General features: G+C 37.2%; 1 protein-coding gene and 1 long non-coding RNA gene across 2 annotated transcripts in view; one reads left to right on the forward strand and one right to left on the reverse strand.

Annotated features, from left to right (window-relative positions):
* Positions 1–304: 304 nt before the first annotated feature.
* cfap57 (cilia and flagella associated protein 57) lies at positions 305–27,633 on the forward strand. The gene is made up of 23 exons (XM_002931606.5): positions 305–403; positions 2,775–2,955; positions 3,138–3,454; positions 4,054–4,340; positions 5,002–5,158; positions 5,278–5,430; positions 6,433–6,572; positions 7,187–7,352; positions 7,711–7,824; positions 11,560–11,772; positions 14,535–14,708; positions 14,941–15,102; positions 15,966–16,121; positions 16,258–16,351; positions 17,474–17,664; positions 18,091–18,264; positions 19,399–19,557; positions 20,702–20,845; positions 22,504–22,620; positions 24,665–24,799; positions 25,980–26,123; positions 26,207–26,342; positions 27,352–27,633. The coding sequence occupies exons 2-23, from the start codon at positions 2,799–2,801 to the stop codon at positions 27,540–27,542; spliced, it is 3,681 nt and encodes a 1,226-aa protein (XP_002931652.2). The 5' UTR covers positions 305–403; positions 2,775–2,798; the 3' UTR covers positions 27,543–27,633.
* The window catches only part of LOC116410421, a 33,440-nt gene continuing 10,816 nt past the window's right edge, over positions 5,011–27,634 (reverse strand). Inside the window, exons 2-3 of the long non-coding RNA XR_004222386.1 lie at positions 7,300–7,385; positions 5,011–5,100 (exon numbers count right to left, since the gene is read on the reverse strand). This is a non-coding gene — a long non-coding RNA (uncharacterized LOC116410421). The remainder of the gene's footprint in view (positions 5,101–7,299; positions 7,386–27,634) is intronic.

Below are 27,634 nucleotides of genomic sequence, written 5' to 3' on the forward strand. Positions count from 1 at the left end.
GAAAGGAATTGTACGAGGGTGTCACGTGTGCAAGTTACAACTACAAATCCCGACGTCCAGTGCGCCTGAAGTGTCAATAAGTTAGCAGCGTAGAAGTAATTTCCGAGTGGCTCAGTTCATAAACAAACCACTGACTCTGTTTGAAATATGTATTACTTGTGCTACCACTTCAGTATTAAACCGTACCACATGAATATTTGTGTTGGGAGAAACACTACACAGAAATGGGGTAGGGGCCGGGAACTTCTAAATTGGGACCAGTCTTTAGAAAGACGGAAGTCTCCCTCCATGATACTGGGAGACTACATTACCCGTCATTCCAATCGGCCAAGTCTCTAACATGTGGAGCGTCCCTGTATCCATGGCAACAGTCATATACAGCGAGTTCTGAGCGCACCGAGAGGTACAGTATGAATCTACGGGCTAATGGCTTGTATATTTTACTGACTAACCTGATAGGTGCACAAATCCCACCATTTCTTAACCTCTCCTTTACATTTGTCTTATAGGACTATTCAAAGGTGTTGTCAAATATATAATAGTATTTTTTATGTATAAAGGTTGTTCTGTCCAAGTACCAAGTCTTATTTGAAAATATTGCTTAATCCTGCCACACACAGTCCAACTTTGGTAATATGTGACACACTGAGCCGAGTCATATTATCCTGATTCCATAGAATAACCGATATGTTACTGAGAAGTAAAGTGCAGTCTATGTGCCGGTCCCGTCAAGGGGCGGTTTGGAGGGGCTGCGCATACACAATTACAATCATAAAGTTTATTTGAACATTGAGCACATTATAATAGAAATGGCCCTTGTCGATTTTCTCTGCCATTCTAAATAGCCACTGTACTTACATGAATAACAAATCTTCTTAGGCTTGTACAATTATTTTGTTTGGATCAGTATCTAATATTATCGTATCTCCTATCAAGCAATAGCACAAAATACTGGCATACAATTTACTTAATCTGAAGCTCAGTGTGGCTCTTCAGAAGTAGGTTATAATGCACAATTTCTATGATCATCCTGTAAAATAAATCTTTATAATAAATAAGAGCCATGACTTATAAATTACTTATATTTCACAACAGGGGGTGTGTAATTCACTGTATAAACAGTGCTTATTAATGTCATTGGTTATAATCAGTCCTTAGTGATGTAATTTGTGCCACATGACTCATGAAACTTTTGCATTATAAAAAATAATCTACTCCACTGTTGTTAAATATGAGGATATTATAAGTCACCTAAAAGTTAATGGCAATTGGCCTTGGGGCTCCTGCTTTTATACAGTCATGGAACTCCTTAGTGAGTTATAATATCCTAAATTCTACAGTAGGGGTTGTATTATTCTCTGTACAGTTTCACTTTAGAATATATGAAGGGTACATTTTAACTACTATTACTAATATCCAGTAAGTTTTGGGAATTATGTACCTGAAAAGAAATCCTAGGTGTGGATCATAGCCCATTAGGTGTATGTCTATAGTTTATTTAGTTTTCAACAGGGGAACACTAATACTTCACCTACAGTATTAGCTTAACCCCAATAGCTTGACTCCATCAAATGAAAGGGAAGCCAAAGGCCAACAAATAATAAACTAGCTTTGTAAGAAAAAATAATTTTTCATAAATACATTCTCTATCCGTTACCCGTTCACTGCTAAATTTCTACTTCCTGTGCACTGAGTGCCACTGCGCCTGTATATCACAATGGGTGCCATTGCACATATGTGTAAGATCATTAGTTGTTGTATACTTAATTCATTTTCACATCTTTCATGCCTGGAGATAAATTGATTGATTGCAAAATGAAGACCACGGGCATGTCAGTGTGATAGAATGGTTGCTGGCTCACTTGCAGCAATGCCAGCAAGTAAAAAACAACTTAATTTTTGAACTTTTGTATACCATAGATATTGCCAATTGACAAAATTTTGGTCATTTATATGCAAATCAGAAATCTTTATGGGAAGGAAGCCCAGAATTGCTCCTAAAATTTCTATGTACATGGGATAGCCTTGAGACCGAGCCCCACCCACTGAGTTTTTACGCACAGCCAGAGCAGTATGTAGATTGGGTTCACAAAGGCAAAGGCAGACCAGTTTCGCCCTTATTGGGGCTCAGCTGTGCATTGCAGGGTTTCCCGTATTTGAGCATTTTAACCTGGCCATTAAAAACCCAGTGGGTGAGGCTCAGTCTAAGTGGTATTTCATGTAAATTGTCATTTTAGGAGCAATCCTGAGCTTTCATAATGTACTAACAGCTACCACAGTATTACTCCACTTTAATGACCACCACCATAAACCCCCTCAACTGCCCTAGCATATTTTGGTAACTATTTATTATGTAGTATTCTATTTATTAATGCATTCTATATCAACAGTTTAACGTTTGGAATTTTAGCAGCTGTCTATTTACTAGGGTGCAGTTGCAGTTTACTGTAGCAACAAATCAGGTGCTTTAATGAGAGACTGAGATATGAAAAGGACAGTGCCTAAATAAATAAGATATGTAATAAAAAGTAATAAAATAATTGTTGACACACAGAGCAATAGTTTATTGGCAGCTGGGGACAGGACCTCTATTTAAAAGATTTACAGAAGAACAAAAGGGCAAATAATTAAAAAATTCTTTAAAGACCAGTTTAAGAGTTGCTAAGATATATATAACATACTTAAAGTTGGAGGAAAGCCAAACTATCCCTTTAACATAGTTTTATGTTCATAAGATTACAACCTAACACAGAAATAACTATCTTGTCTTCCAGAGATTTCTTGCTTAATCGGTCAGCATGTCGGTGATTGTTGCCCAGTCTCACTACATCTTTGGCCTTCGATCTCCTGTAACTAATAATATTTTTTACTTTGATGAACAAACTATCATATTTCCATCGGGTAACAACTGTGTTAAATATAACGTAGACCAAAAATGGCAAAAATTTATTCCAGGTATGTAGGTGTTATTTTACAGTACTATATAAATGATGGGTTCATGGCCTAACCATTATGCGGGACAAGGTTTTAAATGGCTACCACTATGTTTGAGTTTATTACTACTACCATAACCTGCACACAAGTAAGTCATTTTTATTTTCTGGCTCTAAAATCGTTGCCATTGTCTGTACTTGCAGGCTCAGAGAAAAGCCAGGGGATGCAAGCATTAGCAATCAGCCCAAACCGCCGTTACCTTGCCATGTCTGAGAAAGGTCTGGAAAAAGCTACAGTCACAATCTACGATTTGGCTTCTGTGCCATTTAAGAAGCGCAAAGTGCTAAGTGCACCTGACTTGACAGCACATGAATTTGTTAGCATTGCGTTTTCCCCAGACTCCAAATATTTAGTGGCACAGTCTGGGTTTCCAGAGTGGCAAATTATCTTCTGGATGTGGGAAAAACAAAAAGTAATGGCAACTGTTAAACCAGACTCACACAGTAATCCTATATACCAGGTAATTTATTTTCTTTAATTTTGATTGGCACAAATTTTCTTCATGTGCACACATTTTATTTTACTTGTTACACAAAATCTCTTGTGTTTTACTATATAGAGACATTTTACACAGAGGTTTCTGTCAGTCTGTTTAAGCAGGCAGTACCTCATGTTCTGAACATACATACATAAACTACAAAATTAAAAATACTATACCAAATGACATAAGGATGCATTTTGTGCCACATGGTCCCCATACTCCGCCCTCCTGGGGACCATGTGACACTGGGATGCACCTTTATGTCGTTTGGTATAGTATGTTTAATTTTTTGATTTCTAAATATTCGTAACCATTACATTTTTTGCATATTTTCACTGCTAACTTGCTTAGTAGTTTATAGTTGTATAATTTGTAGTGAAAAACAGGACTACCATAGTGCTAGGGCTCAAGTCAGTGATATACATCAGTTACCTGAGTACTATGCCTGATATGCACATACATCTGCAGCACTTCTGCTGCCAGTGAGCCATCTCTTGAACAAAGTTTATCTAAATAGCAATCTCATACATGGGAATGTGCTCTGTCATCTTATTTTACAAGCTATGGATATTTTTTAGGTGAGCTTCAGCCCCCAGGACAATACACAAATCTGTACTACAGGGCATGGTGTCTTCAAGTTATTTCGCTATCTAGAAGGTAATATGAAGCAAACCAACTTTCAAAAGGTAGAACCTCAGAACTTTCTTTGTCATACATGGCTGTCTGAGGATCGTGTCATCTGTGGGACAGACAATGGAAAGCTTTCTCTATGGGAATCTGGTGATCTACGTTGGGAAATAAACATTGGCAGCAAATCTGGGCAAACCGACCATGAAAAACACAGTGCCTATTCTCAAGAGCTTCAGTAAGTAGTAGTTATATTAGCCACCTTTTACAGTGGAAGTGCAAAACTATCTTCAAGTGATTTAAGTGCCCTTATGTTTACAAGAGTCTATTTCTTTACTTATATTAACCATATTTGCTGGAGCACATTTATCACACTTCAACACAGAGAAGGGCAGGTAGGAAGTGGATGATCAGATACAAACTTTAATTATGAAAAAATATCTGTATATATTCTCACTTTATGATGTTACTGATCATTATAGGGCTAGGGTACACAAAATCATTTGGGATGTTTTGCTCACCTAGTTGTTCCGGAAAAAATATAATCAGAACCCCAAATGCAACATCAATTCCTACCTATGAGAACTGACTAAAAATTGCAGTACAGGTAAAAATGCTTACAGTGTAAACTTAGGTAGGACAAGCTCTAAAGGCTTTGTAATTTTATTTATTTATATATTGATTATTTAAAAAACAGATGTCAGGCAAAAGCAAAGGAAGTTGGTACTTTTTTTTTTTTTTTACTGTTTATTGACTTTTATTCATAGTAACTGTGGCCCCCATTTCAGGACCGGAGACCTTGTTATGACAGCTGTCAGTATTTTTGTAGTGAGTTCCTGGTTTCCAAAATTGCAAAGGATATACAGATCCACTGAACTGTCCTCATGTTTTGTTTTCAGGGTTACCTCTGCAGAACATGCAGCTCCAGCCCCTGTTCGCATCAATGCAATTCTGGCCTACTCCAAAGGTTTCCTGTGTTCTGCAGGGCCTGGCAAAGTCTGTATGTTTGAGAAGGTAGAAGACAAAGATTTTTATAAACGGAGCCGTGATATCAGAGTAAGTATGCTTAATAGGCTGGATTAAGAATAACAGTTTGAAGTCACTGAGAATAAAGATTGTATGTGTATCATTCAGATTTTTAAAAAATATATATATAAACATTTGACTTTATCTAGATTCCTCAAGATGAGTACAGCACTGACCCCACCCAATCTGAACAGCAGGAAATTGTGTGCATGTGCCTTAGCCCATCAGAAGAGATGGTACTTATTAGCACTAATAAGGGTCAGTTATACAGCATTGCCCTGTCTTCTGCTGAAATTAGTAAGGTGAGCTTCTTGCTTTTATTAAAGGAAATTCTGAGTGGCCATTACAAGATTCTCTTTCTATTATTATAGGTCAGTGCTGTCCAACTTCTGCGGTGCTGAGGGCCGGAATTTCTCTCGCATACATGGTGGAGGGCCGCTAATGGAAGCCAGTTTTGGCCACTCCCCCATTTTAAACCACACCCACTTTAAACCACACCCATTTTATCACAATGGTCGCTGCAGGGATATCAACCATCATTCACATGTGAAAGAATTATATTATGACATATTAAGACACACCCTTAAATCCATATGCCTCCACCTCCCCTGTGGATAGCACAGCAACCCCCAGCATATAATTACACACCTTAGGGACCATTTAATGGCTATTTCCAACTGCTAACAAACTCCCAGAACAAACCCCTAACAGGTTCACCTCCCACAGGCAGCATAGGACAGGCAGAGTATGGCACACACAGGCAGCATAGGGCAGGTAGAGTATGGCACACACAGGCAGGGTAGGGCAGGCAGAGTATGGCACACACAGGCAGCACTCTGCCTGTCCTATTTTGCCTGTGGGTGCCATACTCTGCCTGTCCTATGCTGCCTGTGTGTGCCATACTCTGCCGTACCCTGCCTGTGTGTGCCATACTCTGCCTGCCCTATGCTGCCTATGTGCTATACTCTGCCTACCCTATGCTGCCTATACACAGGCAGCATAGACCAGGCAGTACATAAAATGCCTGCGGTGTGAAGAGGTGAACAATGTGGGTGATTATAGCAGAGGGATTACAGCCTGAATCTGAGGTGATAACCATGCAGGGGGCCAGTTAATCTCATTACTGATACCATTTAAAGCTTACACAAAGGTTAGCCATCAAAGCAGCCAGACAGGTGGGGGGCCACACAGAGGGGGGTCGAGGGCCGCCAGTTGGACAGCACTGTTCTAGGTAATGATTTTGATTCTTGGCTTCATATGTCAAGTGAAGTATGTTACCACAAAATGCTGTTCTTTTGTTGCAGGGTGAGGATGCCTACTTTGAGTATCTGACTGAATCCTGGCATTCTTCATCTATTACTGGGCTTAGCATCTGTGTCCGCAAACCCCTAATAGCAACCTGCTCACTAGATCGCTCAGTGCGTATTTGGAATTTTGAAAACAAGTATGTCCACACAGTACCCCCCTTACTCTTTCTTTCGATAGGCATTTCACCCTCTTGTTCCAACAGATAAGTCAAGAGTTAAGTCATTGCAATTTAGTTGTTTATTTATCTTTTAGTTTATGAATCCGAATTTGTTTTTCTAAATCAAGTAAACTCACATATTTGTGTCTAGCTTATTTATTAATAAGGAAAACTCATTAGAATAAAAAACTCGAAAAAATTTGAGTTTCCAAATATGGCTTGACTTTGCCTCGGACTCCCATTGACTTCTATAGAAACTCGCAAGCTTTTAGATGGCAAATTTTTACATTCAAGTTTTCTGTTTTTTTGCACTTCATAAATAACAGACATTTGAGTTTTTGAAACATAATTCAAATTCAATTTCTTTTTTAGTGCAAAAGAACTTGAATTTTGAAAAAAAAATCAAACTTAAACATTGATAAATCTCCCCCAAAATGTACATTGAGGCATCTCTAAAATACCAAGGTTTAAAAAAAAATCTACATTTTAAAGCAGGAGGAGCATGGAAGTATTCTACATCGTTTTGATGTGTATTACATAAAGCTAGTATACTGTTAAACTAAATTTATAAAAAATCATCCCTTTATTTTCAGCACTTTAGAACTGTATAAAGAATACCAAGAGGAAGCTTACAGTGTCTCTCTGCACCCTTCTGGATTATACGTACTTGTGGGCTTTTCTGATAAACTACGTTTTATGAACTTACTGATTGATGACATCCGATCAGTCAAAGAATTCACTGTTCGAGGCTGCAAAGAGGTATCTTCTGTCCAGCATAATGCTGACAACATGCTTAAAACAAAAAACAACATGCTCAATTTCATACTAAATAGACTAATATAAATCATATATTCTAATAGTCGAAACCAGGTATGTTTACTCTGGTGTCAATAAACTTTAAACCCCATGGCTTTTGAGTGTGCATAGGACCAAAGGCAGAATATACCTGGTACCTGTATAAAGTTTTCTGATATGACTTCCTTCTCATTTATTCTGCATTCTCTACATGTATAAATAGACCTGCAGTGAGCACTAAAGAGCTAATCAGAGAAATCATTCTTTTCTATACCTCTTATTTACCATCTGTCTGATAAAGACTCTTACATTATTTTTGCAGTGTGCTTTTAGCCATGGGGGACATCTCTTTGCTGCAGTGAATGGCAATGTAATTCACATTTACTGCACAGCAACCTTTGAAAATATCACTAACCTCAAGGGTCACAATGGAAAGGTAAGGAAAGGAAAGTATTATTGTTAAGGACATCCTGTTTACTATACATAAATAAATAAATATAAAAATATTGAATTTATGTGAAGCTAATACTACATACACCTAATCACCTTATTGCCACTCATGCACTACTCAACCTCCACCATGTCTGATAGTCTAATGGTGGACTGCAGATAGGTAAAGTAATGGTCTTTTTATTTATTTTATCTTTGTATGCAAAGAGGAAGATCATTTATTTACACCAAACATTGCAATCAGAGAGAATAGCACTGGGTCAACATGGTGTCCTTTAAGGGCTGTGACAGACAGGGAGATTAGTCGCCGTGTGACAAATCTCCCTTGTCGTGGGCGACTAGTCTCCCCGAAAAGCCATCCCACCGGCTAGAATGCGCCACGTATGCCATCCCACCGCCAATATACATTCTAGCTGGTGGGATGGCATTTTGGGGAGATTAGTCGCCCGCAACAAGGGAGATTTGTCGCAGGGCGACTAATCTCCCCGTCTGTCACAGCCCTAAGCCATCTAAATCCTAAAGATCACACCTAAAGGGTCGCACAAAAACCACTTCTGCCCCTAAAGTTACATAGTTACATAGGGTTGAAAAAAGACCTGTGTCCATCAAGTTCAACCCATCCAAGTAAACCCAGCACACCTAACCCACACCTACCAATCTATACACTCACATACATAAACTATAAATACAACCACTAGTACTAACTGTAGATATTAGTATCACAATAGCCTTGGATATTCTGATTGATCAAGAACTCATCCAGGCCCCTCTTAAAGGCATTAACAGAATCTGCCATTACCACATCACTAGGAAGGGCATTCCATAACCTCACTGCCCTCACCGTGAAAAACCACCTACGCTGCTTCAAATGGAAACTCCTTTCCTCTAATCTAAAGGGGTGACCTCTGGTGCGTTGATTGTTTTTATGGGAAAAAAGAACATCCCCCAACTGCCTATAATCCCCTCTAATGTACTTGTACAGAGTAATCATGTCCCCTCGCAAGCGCCTCTTTTCCAGAGAAAACAACCCCAACCTCGACAGTCTCACCTCATAGTTTAAATCTTCCATCCCCTTAACCAGTTTAGTTGCACGTCTCTGCACTCTCTCCAGCTCATTAATATCCTTCTTAAGGACTGGAGCCCAAAACTGCACTGCATACTCAAGGTGAGGCCTTACCAGGGACCTATAAAGGGGCAAAATTATGTTCTCATCCCTTGAGTCAATGCCCTTTTTTATACAAGACAGCACTTTATTTGCTTTAGTAGCCACAGAATGACACTGCCTGGAATTAGACAACTTGTTATCAACAAAAACCCCTAGATCCTTCTCCATTAAGGATACCCCCAACACACTACCATTCAGTAGATAGTTTGCGTTTATATTATTTCTACCAAAGTGCATAACTTTGCACTTATCAACATTGAACCTCATTTTCCAGTTTGCTGCCCAGTTATCTAATTTTGTCAAATCGCTCTGCAAAGCGGCAGCATCCTGCATGGAACTTATAGTTTTGCACAATTTAGTGTCATCAGCAAAAATAGAAACAATACTGTCTATGCCCACCTCCAGGTCATTAATAAACAAGTTAAACAGCAAAGGCCCAAGGACTGACCCCTGCGGTACTCCACTAACCACACTGGTCCAATTAGAAAATGTTCCATTTACCACCACTCTTTGTACTCTATCCTTCAGCCAGTTCTCTATCCAATTACAAATATTATGTTCTAGGCCAATATTCCTTAATTTGATCATTAACCTTCTGTGAGGTACTGTATCAAACGCTTTAGCAAAGTCCAAGTAGATGACATCAACTGCCATTCCAGCATCAAGGTTCCTACTCACCTCCTCATAAAAGGCAACTAAATTAGTCTGGCAAGATCTGTTACGCATAAAACCATGCTGGCACAAACTAATAGTATTGTGAACTGCAATGTATTCAAGTACCCTATCCCTTATTACCCCTTCCAAAAGTTTTCCTACTACTGATGTCAGACTAACAGGCCTATAGTTTTCAGGCTGAGAACGGGATCCCTTTTTAAATAACGGCACCACATTAGCAATCCGCCAGTCTCTTGGCACCATGCCAGACCTCAATGAATCCTGAAAAATTAAGTGAAGAGGTTTGGCAATCACAGCGCTCAGCTCATTTAATACCCTGGGATGAATCCCATCCGGCCCTGGACCTTTGTTTACCTTTACATGTTCAAGTCTCTTTTGAATTTCCTCCCGAGTGACCCATGCGTCAGTAGCTAAATTACTAGAACTGGGCATATTACAAGGGAAGCCTTCATTATCTGGCTCCTCAGATGTATAGACAGATGAAAAATAAGAGTTCAAAATTTCAGCTTTTTCCCCGTTTTCATCAACCAACGTACCCCCCCGTGATAATAAAGTTCCCACCCCTTCTTGCTTCATTTTTTTACTATTCACATAATTAAAAAATAATTTTGGATTCTTTTTACTCCTAGCTGCAATATCCCTTTCCATCTCTATTTTAGCTTGCCTGATAGCTTTTTTGCATGCTTTATTTGCTTCCTTGTACCTGATGAAAGTTTCCGCTGTCCCAGCTAACTTGAATGCCCTAAAAGCACGTTTTTTCTTACCAACCTCGACAATAACACTTTTATTCAGCCATAAAGGTTTTGCTTTGCGATGCCTCTCCTTGCTTACAAGGGGGATATACTGTTGTGTATACCTACAAAGCAATGTTTTAAAGACTTACATATTACTTAATTCATATTTATATGTTGCATATGTTATAGCTTTATATAATTTTCTTTGTAATAATAAAACAGTAGCTTGTACTTGAACCAAACCAAGATATAATAAATCCTTATTAGAGACAAAATAATCCTTTTGGGTCTAATTAATGTTGAAATTATTTTTCAGTAGACTTATGGCGATCCAAATTACAGAAAGGCCCATTATCTGAAAAACAGATCTGTATTACATACTGCATATCTTACATATTACATTATATTACATAATACATATTTTAAAATTTACACATTAGACATATTATGTATCATATTCTATACATTCTATAGAATGTATTCTAAACATGTATGTATATATTACCTACACATATTTATATAATGCATATATATATATATATACGTTATATATTAATGTATGTTTACTGCAAATGTTGTATCTTATTCATGAGTCAGGTCTGTGGTGGAAGTATTACAGCACAAAACAAAATACTTAGCTTCTTCCGTTACTACTGCCTGTGATACCTCCAGCATGCCAGTAAGTTTCCATCAAATAGAAATTTCTGATTATAGTTTCTGAGGTCATGGCATTAATCTTTAGGCTGCAGTGGCCCAATCTTTGGGCTGACACTTTTTCTCCAATAGTGCCACTCCAATTATTATTATGAGATAAGTACATACCAGTGCATAAGCACTGTTATATTAAAAGGTGTATGTAATAACCTGTGTGCTTGTTGCAATTATACAGAACAGGCTTAATCTATTTATAAATTTTCTGTAGAATCATGTTGAAATTGTTGTGGATGAAGTAATAGAGGTGCAGTCAATGAACAATAATATTAATGAAATTACATTTTTATAAATAATAATAATTTTTTTGTCCTTGACTAGTGTAGCATATCAAAATGATGAGACCTTTTTTAGCCCTTTCATCACAAATCAATGAATACATAGAAACTAAATCTCTGTGTTGACTAGGCTGCTTATGTCTTTTCTTTGATTGTAGGTGCGGTCAGTTGCATGGAGTTCAGATGATAGTAAGCTTGTGTCCTGTGGTCTTGATGGGGCTGTTTATGAGTGGAACATTCTTTTGGGTAAAAGGGAGTCTGAGTGCGTTCTGAAATCCTGTAGTTACAGCTCAGTGGCTATGTCATCTGATTCCAAAACCATCTTTGCTGTTGGATCTGACCAAACATTAAAAGAGATCAGTGATTCTCAGGTAACATCATTATTAATGTCCCATATACCCATACTCTGAATAATTAATCATTTTGATTTCATTTTTTATTTTTTTTTAATTCAAGTACATGAATTGATTTTTATACAGCAGAACAGTTTTGCAAGCTATTTTTGAATTGTACAGTTTTTCGTGTGACAGTATTAAGACAAGATGGCCAAAAGATACTGTGGGGTTGATTCACTAAATTGTGTTAAAACGAGCGCTATTTATAGCATGTGGTAAAAATTTTATCGCTTCTTATTTTTTGCAACTTAACGCACGATTCACTAAAAGGACAGGCTTCAAAATTTAGACGCGATGTTCTTTGTGTTAAGTCGCTATGAGCGTTTTTCTTGCATTATTTTCCGCATGTGCAATTAATTCCCGCTGCGCGCAATATATTTTGCCGCTTGCTATATTAGCGCACGATTTAACGCACGTAACCATTACGTTCGTAAAACTACTTTTCTGAAAATGACCATTTTGCTGAAAACTGGAGGATGCATCACTCTAGGGCCAACACATACTTGAAAAAATCCCACTGCAAAGTCCATATTGTGTTGCCAAAAGCTCACCAACCACAATTTTCTTTAAGTACCGCCTACCCCAAGTAGGTATTAATCTTCGCACAGAATAATGCGATATTTAGCGCGTCTAACGCTTCATATGTGTTTGTGAATCATGCGTTAGTATTATTTCTCCGCGCGAATTAACATATGCGTTAAAATTAACGCATTGCAGTTGTGCTTGATTTAACGCATGCGAAATTACTTAGACGAATCGGTCGTTATTTATTGCGTCAATTTTAATGCAAAAAAACATGCAATAATGCTTATCGACCTTTAGTGAATCAACCCCTGTATGTTTTTACATCGTACAAAGGGATTCTATTACAGGAAAACATGTTTTTTTTTTTTTTTACAAAATGCATCATTTAATAGCGCTCCTCCAGCAGAACTGTGCATTGAAAGAGCAAATACATTTTTTATTATTTATTAGTAACTTCAACATGGGGCTAGACTTTTTTTTAGTTTTCCAGGTGCCCCCAGCCATGTGACTGATAAACTTCATTGCTCTGTAACCCCCAGAGCAATGGGAAGGTAACAAGAAAACAACTCCTTGACACGGCACTGCTAAAAATGTCCCACCTAGTTGTAGACATGAGAAAACCACTCAGTAGTAAAACACCCAAGTCTGGCCATGACTTCTCCAATTACATTGAGTAGGAAAAATAAGAGCTAGTCTAAAAGCAGTGCTTTTGTACAGTGCTGGCTTTTTGAAAGCTCAGGTTTAGGCACAATGAACTGAAAGGGCTGCCTACACACCAATATTACAACTAAAAAATGCATTTGTTGGTTCAAGAATAACATTTTAAATGGTAGAATAGATTCTTTACAATATACACAGTGTAATTTAGTAATAAAAACAACACCATAAAGTCATGAAAGAATCCCTTTAATACATGAAATATAATGCCAAGGAGTCTTTATCAATAAATGCTAAGTACAGTACCACATTTAGGCCATTTGCTAACAGTCAATTTTTTTTTAGATATTTTAGCACTAAAAGTTACAACTTTTTCGAGATTTACTATGTAACAAAATAGCTAAAAATTGGAATCTGACAATTTGTCAGCTAAAACTTGTTGAGATCATGAAGAAGTTAATGGCAGATTTCCCTTCCTTTCTCAGGAGGATCCTTATTTGCTTCAAAACTTTCGAGGTTTTCAGATTTCTGACGCTGTTTTTATGTGTGACAGTTTGAAAAAGTTGCAGTTTTGTGACTTTTCTGCAACTTTGTCCTGCACGTACTTTTTCCCGGGAATTAGTTTATTCAAATTTAAAACAAAAAAAATGAGAAAAGAAGGTTTTAGTATATCTGCTCCTTAGCTTTAAACTATTCTACAATGAAAGTCTTATTTATCAGTGGTTTTGTATTAGTTAATTAATGGTGGAACAGGCATATTAATTACCAGATTCACAAGCAAGGAATGCTTTGCATACACAGTAAGGTAATTCCTCTTACTTTGCTGTCTCTTTGAAAGAAATATTGACATTCGCAGGAAATAATATTTAACATGATATAGTTGAAATGTCTGTTTCTGAGACATCTGGTTATGACAGACACATTAAGTGACAATCATGGGCAATAGCCACAATTATGCTATAATAATTTTTAAAAGGCAATTAAAAGGTATTGTTAATACATTTTGCAACCAACATTTGTGAGTTCTGCATTTATTATGTTTTGTATTTGTTCACCTTCCAAAGACTTTTTACAGTTTGTTTTTAGATAGTCCACCAGACTATCTAAGACATTTTTCAAATGCTTTTTGTTTTTTATTTTTGACCATTTATCTAATATTGAAGTCTAAAGATTAATTTCTCACCAGCTCAGGCAGGTGGTGTCACCGACTAGGTAATCTGTTCTTATTTGATACACGAGTTGATACATTTGTTACTTTTGGCCCTGCTGAGCATTATTCCTGCTAACATTCCACAGATGTTGCTGTATTGATTAATATGCCAAATAGTATCTGGATTACTGAGCTGCCAGATTGAAACACCAGAGAGAGGAACATTAAAGTTCAAGATTCAGTTTTAGAAAAACAACTAAAAATAATAAACTGAAAGCAACCGAACAAGGTCTTTTTTTTCTAGGATGCCATCTAAAAACACCTGAACTGAAAAAAGTGTTTGGAAGGTGAACAACACCTTTGCTATTTGGATAAGTGAGGCTTTTACAACTGTTATGTCTTGCAGATTATGCGTGAAATCCCCTCCTTTGATGTGACTTATACAGCAGTGGCTGTTTCTCATTCTGGTCGAATGATTTTTACTGGCACATCATTAGGAACTATCAGATCCATGAAGTACCCTTTACCTCTGCAGAAGGAGTTCAATGAATATCAAGCCCATGCAAAGCCTGTGACCAGAGTAAGTGACACCGTGTGACTTCTTTAACAAACTCTTTTATTTATCATGTATTCTACAGCACAACCTGCCTTTCACATTAAGTCATTTTCTTTGAAAGTATATTTATTAACTGTCTTTGGTTTTAAAACAAACTGTATATAGGGCAAATACAAAACTAGAATGCCCTTTAGGGTAACAAAATACATGCAAGGATTCCCTGAAACTGAAATGTAACTTGTTGATTTCTTGGTAGTTGGTTGTGACCTTTGATGACCAATATCTCCTGTCTGTGTCTGAGGATGGATGTCTGATTCTGTGGAAAATATCTGATAAGGAGGGCCGTGGGTTAAAACGAGATAAAGAGGTGGGGTATGCAGAGGAGGTGCTGATCACCAAGTCTGACCTTGAGGAAAAGGTAAGGTTGGAACACTGGACTTATGAAGTCAAATTCATGTTATGAAAGTGCAAATATGTTAGTAGTAAAACAACATGGGAGCCATGATATATTTTAGGCTATTATATTGGGAAGAAACATTGGTCTGTGGTGAAACAGAATTTCATTCTTCACCAAAATGTATTTCTAAAGATTTGCTTCATTCTTCACCAATATTTATTTCTAAAGATTTGCTGCAGAAACTTTGCATAATTCCCAAAAAATTAAGACTAATCTCAATGGTGTTTTTAACAGAAGCAGCTAAAAGCAAAGTCTATGGCATTTTGTTGCCTAATTCTTTTTTGTATCATGTCATGCATGTTTACTGTACTGGAAATGGAGATGGAAAAAGCAACCAAACATAAAGAAATGTTCTTACCTGTGACTTAAACAACTGTTAAGGGTATAGTTTTGTAGAGTGTTTAAGAAAGTTTTCTATGCATAAATTGCTCTATATGCACCCAGAATATTTTTTTCCTCATGGTTCTGATATAATAAAGTTTATTAGTATGTTTCCTCTTCAAAACATTTTTTCCCAATGGCAGATAATCATGCTGTTTAGCAGTCTGGTGTTTTAATTAATACAAGGACCCACCTTAGGGTTTTTAGTTGTAATATTGGTTGTTGGCAGCCAAATGTATGTTTGGTTTACAGAAGCGTTAAAAGCAATATCAGCTTCCTGTTTCACTTAGGAGGGATCAATACATGTTTATTCAAATTAAACTTGCCTGATTAAAACATTAGAACAAAAATCAACTTGTATTTTACCATTAGTTCCCCTTTAAAAAAAAGTATACAGATTTTCTGTAAGAATAACAGCTAGTGTATTCTGATGTTCTCTATAGAACCAAGTGATGTTGGAGCTAAAGACACGTGTGGAGGAGCTAAAGATGGAGAATGAGTATCAGCTACGACTCAAGGACATGAACTATAATGAGAAGCTGAAGGAGCTAACAGAAAAATTTATTCAAGAAATGGAAGTACTAAAAACTACAAACCAGGTATAAAGGGAAGAGTACAAAAATAACACTGGGAGATTTAGGAACTACTAAAAATACTTTGGTACCATTGCTATTTTTAGTTTAGAAGTTTGTGTAAGTTAAATTCTTTGCTTATCCCCTTCCCACCATGTTTCAGATTTTAAAAACTGATTCTGAGAGACAAGATATTAAACACCAAGAAGATGTGGCAGAGCTGCTGGAGAAACAGTCGAGAGAAATACAGGATCTGGGTAAGGCAACACAGTGGTCATATACATCTGCTATTCTGCTTTCCTAATACATACTGTCATACCACTACACAGCACACATTTTATTTGTATTTATTTATTGTGGTTTATATCATGAAAAGTTAATATCCTACGTTATACACGTAACCCTATGAAACTTCCCCATGGGACATAAAACTATTGTTTTCATTGCTATTTTAGTTTTTAATACATTGGAGACTAGTGCAGAAGTTTGTTTTGTTACTACTCAGTGTGTACTTCTTTTACTTCAGTGAACCATGGGGTTTAGTAAGTGACTTCTACAGTACCCCTATGTTGCAGGCCATAAATATCTCTTGGTGGGCCACATTCTGCCCTTAGTCCTGACCTTTACACTTTCTACAGTTATTACCAGACAGATCTATATCTGCTGCTACTATATGCTACTGTTCATAATCCTACCTACAGAACCTACAGAAGTCCATTACACTACCTAAACCATCACAACCTGCTATCACACAGCATCATTTGTAGCTGCTGCCATGCTACTTATGGTATCTGTACCTTCCATCACGCTAGCACACCATCTACCTCTGCTGCCATTCTCCCTAAACCATCTACATCTGTTTCCTGGCATGCTACCAATACATTTAATGATCCTCTGCTATTTACACCTGCTTTCACATTACAGACACTATCTACTGCTAACATGCTGTCTGTGCTATCTGACATTGCACCTACACTATCTACATTTTCAATCATCCATTCTAATCATAAATACCTGCCATCTCTCTACCTATACCATCTACATCTGGTGTCATCTTACCTATACATCTTGATCTGCTGTTAAACTTTTTACACCGTGAGTGACACGTCGTGGTCAAATAACCACCATGAAAATCATGGTAGTAGTACTGCAACAAGATGCACAGGTTGGGGAAAGAAATACTAATTTAAGCTTTTGTTGCAAGGAGTAATGTAACCACAAGCTCGAGGGCTTCAGTCAGAACAGAGATATGAATAAACATCTTTGTGCAGAGAAGACAAACCAGCTCTTCAGCATTTGTTGCACTAAAACATATGCCATCTGTTGCAATTTTAGTGGAAAAATATACATTTGTTTTTATTCTTCAATCTCCTTTGCAGAAACATCCAATAGCCAGAAGTTGCTTCTGGAGTATGAGAAATACCAGGAGCTGCAACTGAAATCGCAGCGCATGCAAGAAGAGTATGAAAAGCAGCTTCATGAGTTGGAGGAGAGTAAGATCCAGGCCTTAGAAGAGATAACCGAACACTATGAAGCAAAATTACAGGAGAAAATGTCTGTTCTTCAGCTGGTAAGGGTTTAGCGTGTCCATGATCAACACGGTTACTGTTTTACCTGGGTAGGCAGAGTGAGATTAGCTGCTTGCAAAGTTAATTGGAGGCACTCTCTAGTAGAACTATATGGCACAAGCCTGACTGACCTGAATGTATCTTTCCAGCTTGTCAAACTATTATTTGAAAGGTCCTGCCAACAAAGTTTAAAACCAAGCGTCATGTATGATACTCTTTTGTCTATTGTTGCCTTCTGAATAACTCTTACTCCCTAAAGAAATTGCTGAGTAACATTTTTACATTGTTTGAAGAAGGACATACTGTCTGAGAAAATGTGGCCTTTACTCAATATTATTTTTATTTCTAAGTCCAAAATGTTAAATTGCTTACTGTACAGTGTGCTCCCCTGGTATTTTATCTTAGTCCGATATTGATTTCACTTTTAGACTCAGGATGAATCCCGTCAACACCTTAGAGAATTTGAAGAGACAAAGAAGCAGATTGAAGAGGATGGGGACAGAGAGATACAGGATATGAAGATAAGGTATGAGCGACGTCTGAGGGAGGAAAAGGAATCTTCACTTCGTTTGAAAGGAGAGAGTGGCATCATGAGGAAAAAGGTACACAGAAAAAATGTGTCTTCATCAATCCTGCATTTTCTTTAATCAGTTACAGGCAGTTGTTTGAACAATTCCATGTTTCAAATATCACATCCTTTTAAAGGAGACCTAAAGCTTAACTTAATAAGTAGGGCAGAAATGTTGTACAGTAGATCCAGCCCAAGGCAAACACAACCCTTTGGCAGGGAAGATATGTGCCTCCAATGATGCCCCAGTAGCTCCCCATCTTCTTTTCTACTGATTCCCTGCACATGCTCTGTGCTGGTGTCACTTACCTGAGCTTAGGGACTGACTCATAATATACTGTATATATATAGAATATACATTTCACAATTTAAGGCTGATTAGTAAATAATTCAGATTATTAGTACTTGACAGCTCTGAAACCAGTGCAGTTAGCATAAGAATTTAATATTCATCCCTGTAACATCTGCTTATATGACAGACAAACCTCATGTTCTGCTTGATAATTTGCAACAATTCCTAAGCTGAGCTTCTCAACAAAATACAAGATTGGAAGCTCTTGGAAGGCCTGGATCAATACTGTTATAGACATGCTGTACCATTAGGCTGATGGAGTAAATTCAGTATATAACCATGGCATTTCTAACCATATTTATTTTTAGGGTTAATTTCTCCTTTAAGCAATGGTGAAAATATTCTTTATTTTGAAAACATATACAGGTATGGGACCTGTTATCCAAAATGCTCGGGACCTGGGGTATTCCGGATAAGGGATCTTTCCATAATTTGGATCTCCATAACTTAAGTCTGCTAAAAATCATTTAAATATTGAAATTGTTTTGCCTCCAATAAGGATTCATTACATCTTAGTTGGGACGAAGTACAAGGTTTTGTTTTATAATTACAGAGAAAAAGGAAATCATTTTTAAAAATTAGAAATATTTGCTTATAATGGAGTCCATGGGAGATGGCCTTTCTGTAATTCTGAATTTTGTGGATAACGGGTTTCCGGATAAGGGATCCTATACCTATATTAGGATAAATGTGAACCCAAATGAACTGTAGTACCCCTGTTTTTAACCAGTATCTGCTAGGAAGTCTTTTCCTACTGTTATGCCCAACTCTTGTGTCTTTCAATTATTGAATGTAACATCTTTACTGACACTTCAGTTCAGCAGCCTGCAGAAGGAGATTGAGGAGCGTGCAGCTGACATTGAGAAGATGAAAGCTGAACAGCAGAAATTGCAAGGAGTTATTAAATCCCTTGAAAAAGACATTTTGGGGCTTAAGAGAGAAATTCAGGAAAGGGATGAGACCATACAGGATAAGGTAAGGACAGATGCCTAGCATTTAAGTGAAATAACATTTAATACATCTTTGGGTAAACATAATTTAATACTACAAAATAGCAGCTTTACTAAGGAGCATCATCTAAGCAACTTTTATTGTACACCTGGCATGCTAACAGCAGCATTTCAGAGTTGAGCCCTTTCTCAAAATGGCAAAGCATCACACTGGTATAATCCACTTATATATGTTATATATATGTTACTGGCCCCTTATGGTCATAGTCAAGTTTTCAAGTGGTATAAAAATGTCTACCAACAAAATTCTCAGTAAGTGCAATACATCATACCACTGCAGACACAATGTCATATTTATAACTATAGAAGTATTCCTACTTGCTTTTTATTCTCCATATTATGTAAATTTTCTGGACAAGCACTACAAAGAAAAGTAGAATTAAACAAAAAAGATAATGTGTTGTATTAAAAACATTAAAATAATGACTACCCAATAAGCTTTAACGATTGGCTTAAATCATAATTCTTACTTAAGGTGCCCATACACAGGCCGATTCTAGCTGCTGATATCGGTCCATTAGACCGATTCGGCAGTTTATCGGGCCATGTATGGGCACTAAAGATGGGCCTGCCCGACCAACATCTGGCCTGAAATCAGCCAGATCTCGATTGGCCAGGTTTGATTTTTAGTCAGATCAGGGACCGCATCAGCTCGTTGATGAGCCGACGGACGCCTATACTCGCCGTTTCAATTCGATTGTTTGGCCTCAGGGACCGAATTAGCCCGATATCGCCCACCGACTAGCCAAGTGAGCGGATCTTAGAGTGTATGGCCACCTTTAGTCCCTTGGGCATTAATGTTTCCAACCTACCTATCCACTTGGCTTAACACATCAATACATTTGCAACTCTAATCCCTAACATTCTGGGCCTAGGAGTAAGTTCTAACTCCTGGAATCTTAAATGTGCTACAACCAAAGTCATTAAAAGGAGAAGCAACCAGATTCTGTATAGCATTCTTTCTGAATTATGTTCTAAAATTCTAGCAAAAATAACAGAACTTATTATAATTGCCTCTTACTTAGATCAATAAAAATTACATTTAAAATAAAATATGGGCCACAGAAAAGGTCTTCAATTCCAGATTTAACTGTATGACTTTTTTACAGGAGAAAAGAATATATGACCTTAAGAAGAAGAATCAAGAATTAGAGAAATTTAAATTTGTGCTGGATTATAAGATTAAGGAACTAAAGAAACAGATCGAGCCAAGGGAAAATGAGATAAAGGAGATGAAGGAGCAGATCCAGGAGGTGAGATTTAAGCGAATTCACTTTTTGGTGTTTGTCAGTCTTCACAGCTCCTGTTCCTCTCCTGTCCACCATTTCTCCATAGTGCAGTTGTATCCTAGAACTTTTTATTTTCCCCATCTGTATCAGTGGTTATATTAAAGGGAATCCAACCCCAAATATATTGGTTATTTACGAAAACAGATACATGTATAGCTATTATTTTGTTAGTTAGGATATGCTTGGTACTTGAAATGATGGATCGCACTGCTGCTGGGATCCTAGATTCAATTCCAATCAGAGCACCAACCAGAGAGTATGTATGCTTGTCTTATGTGTGGTTTCTTCCTGGTACTCAGGTTTCCTTTTACACTCCAAAAACATACAGGCAGGTTATTTGGTTTCTGATAAATTTAAGCATACTGAGTGTCAATACGAGAGGGGCCATAGATTGTGGCTCCATTGGGTCCATACCCGCCCCTGTACACAACTTATTGGTTTAAAGGGAAACTAAACCCCTAAACATTGCATTTTGTATAAATATATTGCATAAAACAGCCTATATGTAAAACACATTGCTTCATTGAGATAGCCCATTTTCATAAAAAATATACTTTTCTAGTGGTATGTGCAATAATCCTAAATAAAAAATTTGACCTTTTAAGTACTAAGGGCCACCTCTGGGATCATAGGATTCACAGTGCACACAAACAAACCAAGGGCACACACATATATTAGGTCCCATCAGCCAATTAATGGACAAAGTCCTGCCTTTTGCTCCCACATTACTTCCTGTTACAGTTAGAGCTGCATTATTTCTGGTCATGTGATCTCTGAGGGAGCACACAGCCCATCACTAAATGGTGGCTCAATGTAAAAGGGCAATATATACTGATATATATGCCAATGTGGTAAGATTTTTTAATAGCTTCCTTACTATGCTGTACATTATTTGTTGGTTAAGTATGCATTCTGATGGTATAGTTTTTTTTTGATAAAGACATGCATAGACCATGATAAGGTACATTTCCATTAGCAAATATCATTTTGTCTTATTTTCTGCTGCTGCATTACAAACTCAGCAAGAAGAACAAATGTAATAAAAGCTCAGTATGCCACTTTGGGGCAGATTTATCAAAATGTGATTTTTAATACATAACTCACTCATGTTCTGTCCTTTCCTATGGCATTTTTAGAAGCTTATTTATCATTGGGTGAAAGTTAGAATTCACTAATTGATAAATACGCTTCTTAAAATCCCATAGGAATGAATAGAATGTAGGTGAGTGTTTATGTATTAAGCTCTAAACTCACATTTTGATAAATTTGCCCTTTAGTGTCCTGTCTTGCCACAGTTTCATGCAGTATTTTATGTGTTTCATTTAGTTACTAAAGTACAAAAATGCTTTAGTTCTGTATGTCTTAGTAACCAGTCAGCAATGTATTTATTTTGTGCTATTTTGTGCAGTTACATTAAAGTTTCCCATATGGGCTTGTTGAGTAGACCTGGTCAGATAAAGCAGATATTTATGTCTATGGCCAAACAAATGGTTGATCCAGACTTGGTTCTGTGTCTATGGTATCTGTGTTTTCTTCCTTCTTTTCTTTATTGATTTTGTAATTTTTTTACTTTATTATTTATGGTTGGCCTTGTGGCATGTCTCTTTCATATTTTTGCCTAGATGGAGTCAGAGTTGGAGAGATTCCACAAACAAAACTCACAACTGGATTTAAATATTGCTGAACTGAAACAGAAGCTTAAAGCCACAGATCGTGAGATGCATAAAGAGAGACAGAAGGTACAGGTTATCTGAAAGAAACAATTCAGTGAAAATCATGCCTGTATAGCTGTATAGTTTAAAAAACATTTTTTTGCCTAATAAAAGAAAACATAATTCTAAGCAAATCTGTAATGGTTTTAAAGTTATTTGTATATATAACTGCTATTAATAGAAGTGCTTGTCTGTCCTTCTCTGTTCTCTGCCCTGGTGGCTCTGATTTTAAAACACAAGCCAGCGGACTGACAGACCTGTCTTGCTGGAGGAGACTGGATTTTGCAACATTGTTTATAAAGCACTAAAACTGTTTAAAAAAATTCATATTGAAAAGTTGCTTAGAATTATGTGAAGTGTTTTTTTAGGCAAAAAAATATTTTTGGGTTGATGTGTCCTTCAGAATGTGAGTTTAAAGGCTTGCACAAAAATCAAAGCATATATTTGAAAAGTGCTCACCTCAGTAATTTGCTTTAAGATTTTAGACTTGGGCTGGTTTCACATGACTTTTTTAGAAGTTTTCTTTGTACAGGATTTATACAGTCTGTCTCTGTACAAAAATGGCATTATTATTGCAAACTGTTATCGTGCTATATGTTCCTAAATCCTTAATGTGGAATGTTTTATTTATGGTCGTATACGTGTGATGGTTGTAAAGAAAACCTATGTTTTTATGGACATAATAAGTCTGAACATACTATGAAAACAAGACCTAGGATTTAGAACCAAATGAAAAATGTTCTTGGAAATAATGTTGTAAAACAGTGAGGCTGCCTATCCCTTTCTGTCACACAAGGTAATGAACCCATTAAAGGGGTAGTTCACCTTCAAATTTACTTTTATTACGATGCAGACAGTGTGGAAATTCAGTGTGGAATTTCATCAGCCACCTGGTTGCTAGGGTCCTATTTACCCTAGCAAGCAGGCAGTTGTTTGAATGAGAGACTGGAATATGAATAAGAGAGGGACTGAATAGCTGGATAAGTAATAAAAAGTAACAATAATAAAATTGTCAGTGGCTCATTTGAAAGCTGGAAAGTGGCAAGAGAGAAGCAAATAATTCCAAAAATATCAAACAATGATTAATGAAGGTTAATGAACTCCAAAGTTGCTAGAAATAGGACATTATATAACATACTAAAATGTAACTTGAATTTCCTCTTTTAATATAAAATGGTCTCATGGAAGCTTTGCATTTTTATGAGTTTGAACTAGATTGTACACTAATTCATAATTAGTTATAAAAGAAAAAAGAATATCACAAAAAACCCCTCTATATGGTATATAGATAACAACAAAGGGCAACACCAGAGTTTATAATTCAGATTAACTGCTGCTTTTAGGAATTCAGTTAAAAATAAAACACACCATCATTAAAGTGCCAAAACTCTATAAATTTCCATTTAAGTAATAGACACAATACAATCAAATAATTTTATACACAATTTAATGATTGAGTACCCAGTTATTAAATATAATGAATTAAATAAGACACAGAAAAACAGATACAGTACAAAAATGCAGAACAATATCTTATTAAACAATTACAAAACCATATTTGCAATGCATGAACATTAAGTAATATGCCATTTTTTACTAGGCAATATAAAAAGTGCTGGTACAAAACACTTCATATGTATCTGAGACAATTTTTCTTCGTATTTTGTATGTTACAGTAACAAAGCATTGTTTTCTAAGTTAGAACAAACTGAATCAAATTTAAAAAAATATCTGACTCTTTGATTCCTGTTTGCAGTTTGGTGTGGGGTTACAGATTGGAAGGGGTGTTAAAGCTCAGCACTGCTAAACACCCATGGAGCAAAATAATGTACACCTGCTCAAGCCTTCTGACACATGAATTAACATATATATCGTTTTTAAGAAATGTGGCAGTTCAATGAAATGTATAAATTAATGGGGAAGATTTTTGATATGCTGGGAATTAGTCACCAACTCTTTTTAAATTTGAATGTGGTTCACAAATAAAAATGGCTGGAGACCACTATGCCTTCCATAATGAAATAACCAGTCTCTTTTACCTAGGCCAGAAATGACTATCTTGTCTCTGCAGGTCCGTGATATAGAAGCTGTTGTTAAAAGATTTAAGACTGACCTTCATAACTGTGTAGGCTTTATCCAGGAGCCCAAGATGCTGAAAGATAACATCCGGGAGCTGTATTCTAAATACGTGCAAGACAGTGATGTAGTGAGTATTTCTTATTTATGGTCACTACCTTATAGTTTTCTGCATATGGGCTCCAGGTTTTCAAATTCTGTTCTTAATTACACCCAGCAACACCAGATTTAACTCTACTATATAAGATAAGTTTATTAAAGCAAATATTGAAACAGATGCAAGTTGCTATACTTTTTACCCACATCCTCAAGGCAGGTGTTGATTTCAGGGCTCTCGTGTGTATGTGCACTCATCATATTTTATTGAACTGACACAATGGTGAATGTATATCCATGTCCATGCTTGTGCTTTTTTGTTGCTATGGTGAAGAAAAACCATGTACTAGGTAGGATATACTAATCATCTACATTGTCTGGCCCTACCTCTTAGTTAGGTACAAGTTATTACATAGGTAAATAAACCTTACATTTATTCAGAGAAATAAATGCAGAATTGGGTCACAATAAACCATTGTTAAATGCAAATCATCCTAACGTTAATGTCTGTCTACATATTTAGATCATGTATAGAGTATCTTATAACATAATCACTGTTACTCTCCTTTTCATGCTCTTACACACTTACATCTGTATGTTTATATATAATGTGAAAAAAATCAATAAAAAAAAAGTTTAAAAAAAAAAAACAATTACAGGTGCTTTTTATACTTCAAGGCAATCTCAAATCAATGTTCCCTAATTCATCATTAAAACAATTCTACAAGTAAACCTGAAAATTAAAGGACATCATGTATATTTATATACTGTAATTTACTTGTTTGGGTATATTATTACCTAACTGTTGTCACAATTTTTATTGGCCTAAGTGGCAAGGTAATGTTTGTCACCCACAGCTAAATCTGCACTACCGCACTACTGCAAATCTCCTGAAAATGACTTGCCATAGTATAACATTAATACCGCTGTTTAGAAATATGGACTCACAAATGTTTGCACAAACACTTTCTTTACTTTGCACATGGAATCTGTAATATTCTTTACAGAAGCAAGAGAGGCCCAGTAGGGATGGAGGCCCATAATGACAATAGCACATGGGGAGATTTGTTGCCCCGGGAAATATGTACTACTGCGGGCAGGAAAATCTCCCAAAAATAGGAGAAAAAGTCCTTTTTAAAAAAGAGAAAAATAATGTTCATATTTATTTAATTTTTTTTGCTCTGTAACATTATATTTTGCTGTTTGTCATATAGGCAGAAATTGTTGGCGTTGATGCTGACATACAACGGGAATATGCCCGTCAAAGGGAGCACCTTGAGCGCAGTCTGAGCACCTTACAGAAGAAACTTGCAAAAGACACTGAGATTCATCGCACTGACAATGTGCGAGTCATGCAGGTAGAAATACATCCATAAGAATGAAGCAAATGTGTGTACAGTTAGCACAAAGCCACAGTCATTTATATGTTTGCTTCCAACAGGAAAATGTTACCTTAATAAAAGAAATTAATGACTTGCGTCGAGAGCTTAAACTCAGTCGCACAAAGGTCCATGACTTGGAGGCCATTCTGGGGTTAAATAAAAAGACTCGTAAGAACAATGCAACAGAACTCAAAGGTATGAATTTTTGTTTATCTTTTATCTGTAATATGTTTATGAAGAGTCTCATTCATCCAGATTATGATATACAGTATCATAGAATAGTATAGTAGAATTATGTCTAATGCAACTGGACTTTCTGAGTTTTCTTGAAAACATTTCGCCACTGTGATTGTGAATTGATGTCTGTGACTGTACTACCTTAAAAGTTTAAATGCCAAGGATTCCCTACCGCTCAATTGAACTGATGGAGCCAATCACATGAGTGGTGAAACATTTTCAAGAAACTCAAGAAAGTCCAGTTGCTTTAGGGCAGGGGTACACAGGGAGATTAGTTGCCCAGCGACAAATCTTCGTTGTCACGGCCGACTAATCTCCCCGTGTACCCCTGCCCTTAGGGCTGTGGCACACGGGGAGATTAGTCGCCCGCGACAAATCTCCCTTGTCGCGGGCGACTAATCTCCCAGAAATGCCATCCTACCAGCGTAAATCGCCAGTGCCATCCCAATTTACATACTCGCCTGGGATGGTATTTCAGGGAGATTAGTCGCCCACGACAAGGGAGATTTGTCGCGGGCGACTAGTCTCCCCATCTGCCACAGCCCTTAGGGCTCTGGCACACGGGGAGATTAGTCGCCCGCGACAAAACTCCCTGTTTGCGGGCGACTAATCTCCCCGAGTTGCCATCACCTGCCATCCCACAGGCGAAAATGTAAGTCGCCAGTGGGATGGCACACGCGGCGGCGCGATTTCGGCAAATCGCCGAAGTTGCCTCACGAGGCTATTTCGCCGATTTCCCGAAATCGCGCCGCCGCGTGTGCCATCCCACCGGCGACTTACATTTTCGCCGGTGGGATGGCAGGTGATGGCAACTCGGGGAGATTAGTCGCCCCCAAACAGGGAGTTTTGTCGCGGGCGACTAATCTCCCCGTGTGCCAGAGCCCTTTGAGTTAATTCTACTAGCTACTTGTATTTGTAATGCTTATCAGATTCCTAAAACCATCCCTCTATTGTACCTTTTCCACAGTATCTTCCAGTGAAGGCTTGCACCCAGTTGGAGTTTTACGACTTAATTCAGAAGAAGAAACAGACAGGATTATTGACATGCAGAGACTGGAAATCAAACGCTTAAGAGATCTGATACAGTCTCAAGAACTCACACAAGGTGTCAGGCCACCCTCTGTGGGAAGATTACCTGCACTGACCATGACTACTTGAGCATACTGCATTTGTTGCAGGCATCACAATGTTTATACTGACTATTTGAGAAGAAATTAATAATAAATTACATAATACTGTGGTGATTGTAC

Source organism: Xenopus tropicalis, chromosome 4 (genome assembly GCF_000004195.4).
Source record: "Xenopus tropicalis strain Nigerian chromosome 4, UCB_Xtro_10.0, whole genome shotgun sequence".
NCBI lineage: Eukaryota > Metazoa > Chordata > Amphibia > Anura > Pipidae > Xenopus > Xenopus tropicalis.